General features: G+C 41.4%; 2 protein-coding genes across 2 annotated transcripts; one reads left to right on the top strand and one right to left on the bottom strand.

Annotated features, from left to right (window-relative positions):
* Window positions 1-1,057: 1,057 nt before the first annotated feature.
* LOC135073183 (single-stranded DNA-binding protein, mitochondrial) lies at window positions 1,058-2,290 on the bottom strand. Its single transcript, XM_063967256.1, has 3 exons — window positions 2,118-2,290; window positions 1,601-1,691; window positions 1,058-1,500 (listed from the first exon to the last, which is right to left on the bottom strand). The coding sequence occupies exons 1-3, from the start codon at window positions 2,133-2,135 to the stop codon at window positions 1,163-1,165; spliced, it is 447 nt and encodes a 148-aa protein (XP_063823326.1). The 5' UTR covers window positions 2,136-2,290; the 3' UTR covers window positions 1,058-1,162.
* A 433-nt stretch (window positions 2,291-2,723) lies between these two features.
* On the top strand, window positions 2,724-10,676 carry LOC135073184 (caprin homolog). The gene is made up of 4 exons (XM_063967258.1): window positions 2,724-2,989; window positions 3,823-4,005; window positions 8,214-8,380; window positions 8,584-10,676. The coding sequence occupies exons 1-4, from the start codon at window positions 2,867-2,869 to the stop codon at window positions 9,881-9,883; spliced, it is 1,773 nt and encodes a 590-aa protein (XP_063823328.1). The 5' UTR covers window positions 2,724-2,866; the 3' UTR covers window positions 9,884-10,676.
* The last annotated feature ends 616 nt before the right edge of the window (window positions 10,677-11,292 follow it).

Here is an 11,292-nt window from a genome sequence, read left to right on the forward strand (position 1 = left end):
ATTAGTATCATAAAGTATGTGGATTTTCTATTTTTAAGATTTTCTGGGGTGAGCACTAGACCATTCTGAGGTGGGCATGACCTGTGTCCGCACAAAACGAGGCACCCGCAGTAGCGTCAGTAGCGACGTACTCGGGGATTTACACCAGCGCCATCTACTAAGTGGTGCCTGCCACCTGTTTGTGGTATTGAGTCAATACTTGATAGAATAATGTCACCACACAACTAAGAAGCTTTAGGGCTCGTTTAAGGAGACGCGGGGCGTTGGTGCAGTCCTGTTGTCCCCCCTGGGGGAGCCAACAGGATGTCGAAATCCAAGCGTTGAGCGTCGCGTGCAGCGTGGCGCGCCGCGTCGCGTCGGGCGTTTTTACCGTTTATGCTGAGGCGGCGCGGCGTGCAGCGGCCTACGTCGTCCCACGCACCAACTCAACATAAAGAAATGACGATATTGGGGTGTAGCAGTTACGTCGCTGCGCCCGCCGCGTTCTACGCAGCGGCATATACGGCGTCGTTCAGTGCGGCACCCGTTGACTTTCAGTCTTGTTCGACTAGTTGCCAAGAGAAAACTTGTATTTTGTTTATAATAGTGGGCGACTTCATTGAATATTGCGATCCCCTATTGTGAAACCCGTAGTTTACACGCTGCGTCTTTCGCGGCGTCCCTCACCGCTTCATTTGCCGCGTCATACGCGGCGTCGTTATTCGCATGCGACGCCACAATTCAAACAAACGCTTGCAAATAGCCTCTCCTTGAACGCTCCTAACTCTGCCGTATGTTTTTGTTTCTGGCGGCCCGCTTAGCGCACCGCGCCGCTTGACACCCCGCGTCTCCTTGAACGAGACCGTAAAGAAAATGTAAGTACCTATACTGCAATGCGACAGACTACAACAAATTAGAATCTACTCAAATAAAAATTTAGATTATTCTGCTCCTGCCATGAAAACATACTCCTAGCTAGAATAACTATCATATTATTGAAGGTAATTGTCATTCTTTGTTGTTCCCATTACACAAACTTAACATGATGTGTAAATAATAAATGAATAACATCACAGACTACAATGATACAGATTCAACAATTTATTAATAGCATCACTCAGATCCTGCTTACACTCTAAAGTAATTACTTATCATAATACTAAAACAAAACATAAATCTTATTTTAATCTTCAGGTGGCTGGTTCTGGAAGAATATTACATCATCAGCTATCACTGTTGAAGCAGTCCTTACTTGACCATCATCCAGTTTGACTTCTCCGTATGACAATTTTCCAGTGACATAAACCCTCTGGCCCTTCTTCAAATATTTGTACACTGTGTCGCGTAGACCAGGTTTAAAAATGCTGACTCTGTGCCAATCAGTTCTTTGAAGAATATCTCCAGACTCATACTTATAATGGAAGTGAGTAGCAAGTGGAAAATTGATTACTGGATGTGCTTCAGAACCTCTCTTTTGAGGATCTGCTCCCACTCGTCCCAATAATGTAACTTGATTTATAGCTGTGAAAGAAATCAAATATAAAAAATCGGTTCTTATAATTTAAGCCAGCTAATAAGCTAAATGTAACATAAATTTCATAATTCCTATTATTTCATTTACTTTTTTCTGACTTCTGACTTTCATGAACAACAGTGGATGTATGGATTCCAGTTTGAGGAGCTCTGAGAAGTCGGGTGATCGGCCTTGTTTTCTGCAAATTAAATAAATAACTTGCTTTGAGTACAACAGTTGCATAAATACCTATTAAATTGTAATAATTATAATAATAAAAAAAGCAATAGTGACCACCATGACACAAAAACGAAAAAGAAGCATATTAGTAAGCGAGCCTACCGTCCTACTGCAGCACACAGGTTACAATTTTTATACCAATTTCTCTATGCAATGACCAACCAGAAACATGCATTGTGTTAATGTTAGTTTAGTTAAAAGAAAGGTTATAAACGCAGAGTACATTAAAGTGTAATGAACGCTCAATAAACCAATTACATTATAACAATTTAATTGTATTAGGCTATTTATTTTATGGAAACACATTAAAATTATTTAAAAAAATTGTTTATCACACAAAAACAGGCAAGAAAACACGAAAGCCGGCGCCAAAAGTTTGACTTACTTGTAAGTAGGTAAACATTGTGATATCGTCTCGCTAGTTGAACTTCAATTATGAAATAACACTTATAAAATCACTGCACATTGATAAATAAACAATTACAATGCTATTATTTAATTAATTATTTGCAAAATTAAAATGTAAAAAATGTGATCAAGAATTGTGTGCACAGATTACAAAGGTTTGACTTTGACAATGACAAGACAATTAAAACGAATGTTTTCTTTCCAGAGATTATGTAAGTTGAGAGATGAACTATTAAACAGGCGGATTTATTTTTGTATTGAGTTATAAAATTCTTGTAAGGCTTGGAATAAAGGGTTAATAATTTCTTCGTTCGTTTCTGAAACTTAAGTAAATACAAATTGTACCGAAACTAAATGAAACCAACAGTGGGCAGTCCAAAAATTAATGTTTTGCTAAAAAGTATTTTTTTACGTAATATTACAAAAAATTCTTCATTTTGCAAAAATAATAAAAGATTAATTTATAGTAAAAACGTTAATAACTATTTGGTTTGACCGGCACTATTTTTTAAGTCATATCTGCGGTCTTCAGTAGTACCAACATAATGGCAACAAAAACATTATTTTAGTCTGTGGTTTTCCGCCTTGCGTCGTTTTGCAAATGACAGTTCAGTTGATTTTGGTTGGTGGATTTATGATAGATAGATAAAAATCTATCTCTATCTATCTGTTCAACCACCACCACCACCATACACCCAATCCAGGAAAAGTTGTTGCCTGTGAAGGATGCCTTCAGCTGCGAATGCAAAATCTGAAAAACCAGCCTCTTCGGAGGCGATGGATAATTCACCTATTCGACAAATTATCACGATTATTGAACACAAAATCAGGAATTTGGAGAAAAGAAAGGTATGTAAACTACCGAGAGATACAGTTGCTCATTCCTATTGTTGTCATTTAGTAGTTTAAATGCTTCGTATTCATTAATGTTTGTGCGACAACGTTGTTATCTTGATTTACTTTGCTGTATATGCCGTAGGGCTTCGTATTTTGTATGTAAATTGAGTTGCCGAGAACCGTTGACGCCATTTTTACACATGTGCTCGTTCCAATGTTGACTACACAAAACTATGACGCCCAAAATTTTGACATTTATTTACATTATTGAAGATGGCTAAAGATGGTTTTTATTATATCTTTAGTAAATTGCTCTTCATCAGAATCATTGAACTGAATCCTACGCCGATATCTTATCTAAATACCTTGATTTGTTACTGTCTTACCATACAACTTTTGCATACAAAAATACCATTGAATGTAGCAAATGTTTATTTCACCGAAAAGTAATAGTATTCATAGGGCTAATTGCCAGGAAAATTATGTATTACTATACTGATACTACCTAATTAATTTGTACAATATAATCTATCAAATTATTCTGCTTTACAAAGAGATAAATTCAATGAAGATTTTAAGCTTTGTTCACAGCACAGGGTCTTAAAAATATGTTTATTAGACATTTATTATTGAAAATAATATTGAGGCTTATTGTGGTTATTCATAAACATTTCATAATCTTATGAAAAGTATCTCTATAAACTTATTTTTATCACTATGATTCATAATGTTTATGTTCTAATCAATTATGTTTTGCGCAATCACATGATAAGATGTAATGTACCCAAGGGTACATAAATGTTAACATTGTACAATAAACATGTTTGGAACTCTTACAATTTCAGAGTAAGCTGACATCTTATCGCGACTTGCAAAAGGCTGGGAAAGAGTTAAACTCTGATCAGAGAGTAGCTGTTGCCAAGTATGATGAAGTGGCTCAAACTTTGGAGTTTGCGAGAGATTTGTCGAAACAAATTACATCTATTGCTACAGCAGCTGAACGAGATGCCAAGAAGCAAGCAAAGAAGGTAAACATACTTTGTAGAGCTGCTGTATGGCAGGAAAAAAATGCCTACTTGCATGAAGAGAACTTAATTTAACTAGCCTAGCCTGTAACATTTATAATTAAAATGTTATATTATTCTGTTAAAACAAAACCTGTATAATTTTTGGTGATTTTTTTCTAGACACTAGTGAAAATTTTGTTATATGAACCATCTATTACCATAGAGATATACAGTTTGTTCCTAAATAATAATATAAGCCTTTATTCAGACATACAGAGTTTAAAATTGATTGAGTTTAATATTATTCTAATTGACACTTGTCTGTGTGCCTTTTTTGGCAAAGGCCTCCTCCAACTGTTTCCACTCTCCTCTATCTCCTGCAACTGTTGCCCATCCACCTCCAGCTGTGGCCTTTATTTCATCTACCCATCTTCTTGGTGGCCTTCCCCGTTTTCGCTTAAAATGCCTTGTGAACCAGTTCATTGTAGATTTAGACCATTTCTCTTTTCCTCTAATTGTGTGTCCTGTCCATCTCCATTTCAACTTTCTGATAGTTACTGTTACATCTTTTGTTCTTGTACAATTCTTTATGGTGGTGGTTCTTACTCTATCAGAAAGTCTTTTCCCCATCATGCTTCGTTCCATTGCGTTTTGGCATGTTTCAAGTTTATGGATATGAGTTTTATTCAGCGCCCAGGTTTGGCAGCCATATGTAAGGACAGGCAGTACACAAGTATCGAAAAGTTTTCGTTTGACAGTCATGCTCATTACAGGGTTTTTCATCACTTCTTTTAAACTCCAGTATTGTTTCCATGCATTACCTATTCGCCTGTTGATTTCCTTAGATGTAAGATCCATTGGCGAGATTGTTTGACCGAGATAGATGTATTCGTCTACATAATCAATTATGTTGTTGTTCACGTTGATAGGTTCCTGGTTCCCGTTTGTCATGGCCTTAGTTTTTTCTGTATTCATGATTAATCCAACTTTACGACTCTCTGTATCCAAATCATTCAGCATAGTCTGTAACCCTGCCCCTGATTGCGAGATGATAATCAAATCATCTGCAAATCTCAAGTGCGACAGGTATTCACCATTGATATTCAGTCCACATTTCTCCCAATCTAATTTTTGGAACACCTCTTCTAGAACAGCAGTGAACAGTTTAGGTGATACTGGGTCGCCCTGACGTACACCTCTTTCTATTCTTATTTCCTTACCTTGCTTTTCTAGCTTGATTTTGGCTTTGCTGTTTTCATAAATGTGTTTAAGAATTCTGATGTATTTACATTCTACCCCTTGGTTTTTAAGTGCTTGCCAAATCGCTTCGTGTTCCAATGAATCAAAGGCTTTGCTGTAATCTACAAAGCAGCAGTAGAATGTTAAGTTAAATTCTCTGCCCTTTTCAAATAATTGCTTTACTACATAGATGTGGTCCAGTGTCGAGTATCCACTCCTGAATCCGGCCTGCTCTCTCGGTTGGTTGTCATCTAATGTTCGGGTTATTCTATTGAGAAGTATCTTGGCGAATACCTTGTAGATATTCGACATTAGGCTGATAGGTCTGTAGTTGTTTATGTTGTTTTTGTCTCCTTTTTTGTGTAGTAGTGTTATGGTTGATGTTGACCATTGCTCGGGTATTGTCTCACTGTGTAGAACTTCGTTGAAAATGTCCGTAAGACCATTTAAGGTAAAACCGACTAAAACTATAATACCTGAAGCCACTAGCAAAATGGAAAAGGAACTAATAAACTTTATAGAAAATACAAAAGAACTAAATATCCAACACAAATACGACAAGTTTGAAGAGCTAATGAAAACACAGAAAACAACGGGAACAGCAAAGGAAAAGAAAACAGTAACATGGCTAACAGACGAAACTAAAGAAATGTTAAAAACCAGAGATGAACTAATATCTATGACTGGAAAGACAAGGATAATTAGAACTAAAATAAGGGACATCAGCAAAAGTATAAAATTACACATGAGGAAAGACAGGCAAAGATACAGATTCGAAATACTGGAAAGATGTATTCAGAAAACTGGAGGCACCAAAAGAGCAATCAAACAACTAAAAGAAAAAACAGACTGGATACCAGTGTTGGCACTAATCAATTAATTTTTTAATCAATTAATTAATTTGATTAATTTTAATCATGATTAAATTAATCCTGATTAAAATAATCATGATTAAAAAAGTAATCATAATCATGATTAATTTGTTAATCATTAATCAATAATCATTAATTTGATTAACTTGATTAACTTCTTAAATGTTCTATCGAAAACAATGTTAAAACATTGAATTCTAATATTAGATGTTTGGTTTTTAGGCTACAATTCTATGACAGGTCATACCTAGATAAATATAAGGTAACCTAGACTGCCCCCCGCCCCCTTCCCTCGCTGAAACTTCCGGTGCAGTCTTCCGACCTCCCGTAGGAGGATATCAGTCCACTTCCCCTACCGTTCCAGCACTTACTTGCAACCCCACACTCCCACCACCTGCCCCCCACCCCTAGCCTCCCCTGAAACTTCTGGTACGAAGTCTCCTGCACCTCCCCAACACGCAAAACCTCCTAGCTTAACAACCCCACCCTTCTATTGAATTGCCCACGCGTGGGCCTCCCCCCGAAACTTCTGGTACGAAGTCTCCTGCACCTCCACAACACGCAAAACCTCCTAGTTTAGCAATCCCACCCTTCTATTGAATTGCCCACGCGTGGGCTTCTCCCCGAAACTGCTGGTACGAAGTCTCCTGCACCTCCCCAACACGCAAAACTTCCTAGCTTAGTAACCCCACCCTTCTATTGAATTGCCCACGCGTGGCCCTCCCCCCGAAACTTCTGGTACGAACTCTCCTGCACCTCCCCAACACGCAAAACCTCCTAGCTTAGCAACCCCACCCTTCTATTGAATTGCCCACGCGTGGGCCTCCCCCCGAAACTTCTGTTACGAACTCTCCTGCACCTCCCCAACACGAAAAACCTCCTAGTTTAGCAACCCCACCCTTCTATTTAATTGCCCACGCGTGGGCTTCTCCCCGAAACTTCTGGTACGAAGTCTCCTGCACCTCCCCAACACGCAAAACTTCCTAGCTTAGCAACCCCACCCTTCTATTGAATTGCCCACGCGTGGGCCTCCCCCCGAAACTTCTGTTACGAACTCTCCTGCACCTCCCCAACACACATAACGTCCTAGTTTAGCAACCCCACCTTTCCGTTGAATTGCCCACGCTTGCGCCTACCTTGGGAGGGGGGGACTTCTCCCCTATCGTCAGCCAGCCCGCTTAACTACGATCCTGACCCAATTTTGCTGGAGGATACCGGAAGAATAGAAGGAATTGTGAGAAACAAAACTAGTGCGATAAGTGTTTTGAGTAGTGAAAATTGACGCAGTTTTTTGGGAAAACGACAGTACAACTCCAGATCCCCCCTTTGCTAGATATTTTATAAGTCGCGGGTACCTTTTCATACACTCCCAACCCTTTTCTTATGAAAATAGTAGATATTTAATCAAATAATCAAATTAACGATTAATGATTATGATTAATTAATCTTAATCAAAATTTTTGATTAATGATTAACTAATCATAATCAAAAAAATTTGATTATGATTTTAATCATTAATTTTTAATCATTAATCAGATTAACTTTTTGCCAACACTGCTGGATACCTAATCTCTATGACAAAAATATGAAACATAAAACAAGACGCCCAGAAATTATGTCAATAGCCACTAACTTTTTCCGAGACTTATACTCAAAGAAAAACTATAATAAACCAAAAACACTAGCAGGGGGAGAAGAAGTACCAGACATATTAAACGCAGAGGTGAAAAAAGCTATTATGTCTCAAAAGAAAGACAAAGCTCCCGGGTCAGACGGTATCAATAATGAATTCCTCATAGCAAATATAGAACACCTTGTACCATCCCTTACGGACATTTTCAACGAAGTTGTTCCTAAATAGTAGTTTATAAATCAAATCACAAATATTTTACCAATATTATTCACCAATATTTTGGCACTTATGAACGTCAAAATTAATAATAAAAATATGTAGCCCTTATGGGGCACTTTACATGTCTCCTTATCTTTGGGGCCCTACCAGTGTTAAATTCAATAACAGCAAGTTCTAGTTGTACCAAATGGTTGTGTTATGAGCTGGAGGTTTTTTCTAGTTTGTTATCCTAAATAAAATAAAATACATTTTTGTTTCTGCTGTAGGATGCCTGGGTGCGTTATGCAGCTGACACTAATAAGATTCGGGAAGTCTTGTTGATTCTGGATTGCCTCATGCAAATGGGCAACTCGGAAGCTAGAGACGACTTTCTTAATGGTACTAATGGTGCTGTTAAACTTACTGAAGAGGATTTAAAAATCTTGGATGATTTGTAAGTTATTTAATTTCTTATTTGTTAAATTAGTATGTCATAAAACTGGTTAAATATTGCATACTCTTGTTACTTTTCCTACTTAACATTCATTCATAGAATAATATCATTATGTTGCACTTTATCTTAAACTAAAGGGGTAGAATGTTTTCACTTCTTGTGCCATCACTATCTCGTTTCAACTTTCAATATATCATTTTCAGGTACCCTGAGGTGACTCCCAAACATGAAGTGGCCGAAGATGGTTTGCCAGCTTTTCCCAATCTAAGCATCAAAGCGGCCGAGCACTTGTACGCCATCATCGACGGGAAACCGAAAGAAGTCCTGGGCACCACTTACACTCACATCAAGGAGATCGTTAACTCCGTACACGAGTGCGGATACTTCGATCGGGTCCCGGAGGCCGCGTGCGAGGTGGAGGAGAGCCAGGTCGCCGTCCCCGAGGAGGAGGCCCCGGAGCCCGTCGAGGAGGAGACTGAGGCGGAGCCGCCCGGCCTCTACCCGCCCGCGCTGCCCGTGCCGCCCGCGCCCGCCGTCGTGCCCGCGCCCGCCTACCCGCTGCGCCCGCTCCCGCCCATCACGCTGCAGGAGGTCGAGCACGCCTACTTCTCCCAGCAGTATCCCCAGCAGAGACCGATCGCCGAGGTGATAGGCTCGCAGAACTTCTTCTTCCTCCAGGAGTCCGAGATCGACAGCCCGGTCGGCACGCCCCAGCCCCCGGCGATCCCCAACCAGGCGTCGCCCCCGGCGCCGATCCCGACGCAGACGTTCACCAACCAGCACTTCGTCCGCGTGCCCGACGGCGGCGCGCTGCCCCTCCCGCCGCAGCCGCACTTCCCGCCGCACCCGGAGCACTCGTTCCCGCCCGCCGCCGCGCTGCCGCTGCCCGCGCCGCTGCTCCCCGCGCACGTGGCGCCGCTGCCCGCGCCCGCGCCGCTGCCGCCCGCCGCCCTGCACGCGCCCGCCGCCCCCGCCCCGCCCAGCCCCGCCTCCCCGCCCGAGGACAAGAGCGCCGACGAGTGGAAGGACGCGCCCAGCCCCGAGCGCGACGACGGCGCCGACCGCAAGACCCAGGGCCAGGGCGACGGCCAGAACCGCTTCAGGCGCTTCAACCGCGGCGGCGGTCGCGGCGCGCCCAACGGCCACCGCGGCCGCGGCGCCTTCCCGAGCAGGCAGAGCGGCGACGGGTACCGCGGCCGCCACGCCGGCGAGTACCAGAGCAGGTCCAACAAGGACGGCCACCAGAGCAGACAGTACGACGGCTACCAGAGCAGACACAAGGACGGCTATCAGAACCGCACCGGCGACGACGGTTACTACGGCAACGGCGACGCGGGCGATCACCGGGAGACCGAGAACGGCGGCCGCGACCGGTACAACGACAACGGCTACCAGGGCGGGTTCAAGAGCCGCGGCCGGGGCGGGCCCCGCGGCGGGTCCCGCGGCGCCCCGCGCGCGCCCCGCCCGCAGCAGTACAATCGTAAACCAGAAAACGTCGAATAGTTCACGTGGACCGCGACGATGCGCCGCATCGTTGGCGGCTGCGTCACCCGACTGTAACCTATGATGGACTAAATCATTCGTGGAAGGCAGATTTCACCGGCAACAACGCGCTGTGGTAACAACAAACAGAGATTATGGTAAAAAAAAAAACTAAAAAAAAGAATAAAAAAAAAGTAAAATAATAAAACGTGAAACTCAATAAAAAATAAGTTACTTGAATTTAGATGTATGATATATTGCAATTATTATAAGTTACGTAATTCTAGATTCTTGTATAGGTTATGGTCACACAAGTGGCCAAATGACGCGGCGGGAGCGGGCCGGCCGCCGCTTGTCGCAGTACCTCTTGCGTGCCTCGTCCTCGTGATAATTTAAGTACAGGAGATGCACACAACTGAAACACTTGTCTTCTGGGACCTTTCCAAATCTCAATAATCTTTGTACTTTAATACAGTTTATTTAAATGGTAATACATAATGTGTTAATTTCATGACCCAATGAAACTTGAAACATTTTAATTTTGCTACTATTAGGCACTACATTTTTGAGTATTTTGTTTTTAAGTATGTATTTAATCTGCAAAAGTACATGATTGCATCTTGTAAAACTAATTTCAGAAAATATGAGGAGAATTGATTTTGCGACTTTTAATGAATCTGGTCCACATGATTCTTGTGATTGGTATCACTGTGGAGTTTTATTATTTTTGTTTTGTCTAAGCTTCCTCATAACATATTCTTAACATTGTTCTCAATAGAGGCTGTGTGCAAGCAAATTAAAAGTATTCTACAACCATGATAGTTTTATTTAGTAGAAAAGTACCTAAAAATAGAAAATTAGTTTTTGGACACAACAAGCTGATAGAGAAATATCTAGGTCAGATCTCCGGTCAACAATCTTATTTTAGCGCTCGCCAGTTGGCGCCACTGAATAGTGAGGTCAGTCATTTTGCAAGTGGCGAAGACAGTGACAACTAGAGAGCGCTGAAGCGGTAGGAGGTTCGCCAGTAGTGGCAACTAATAAGTATAAAAACGATAGCCCCTATTATGTATAAAAAATTATACCTACTGTGCCGGTTGATCATATAACCAAGTACTCATTATTATTCTGTGATATAAGTTATATCACAATAATACACACATCAAACATGGTCTAAACTTTAGACCATGTTGGATGTGTCTTAAGTACGGCCAACGAGAAGCGATACCAAATGTAAACAAACCATGGGTGAACTCGTCTGACTTTAACATATTTTGGCGGGAGAAGAACGAGACATTACGACAAATACACAAGATGGGAAGAGACAGAATATATTGTCAACTCGACAGTCGTATCGACCTTTTGTATCGCTACTAGTTGGCCGTACTTAAGGGGTATTTCAATTATACTTAAATATAATAACTAAAATT

This window comes from Ostrinia nubilalis, chromosome 7 (assembly GCF_963855985.1).
Source record: "Ostrinia nubilalis chromosome 7, ilOstNubi1.1, whole genome shotgun sequence".
NCBI lineage: Eukaryota > Metazoa > Arthropoda > Insecta > Lepidoptera > Crambidae > Ostrinia > Ostrinia nubilalis.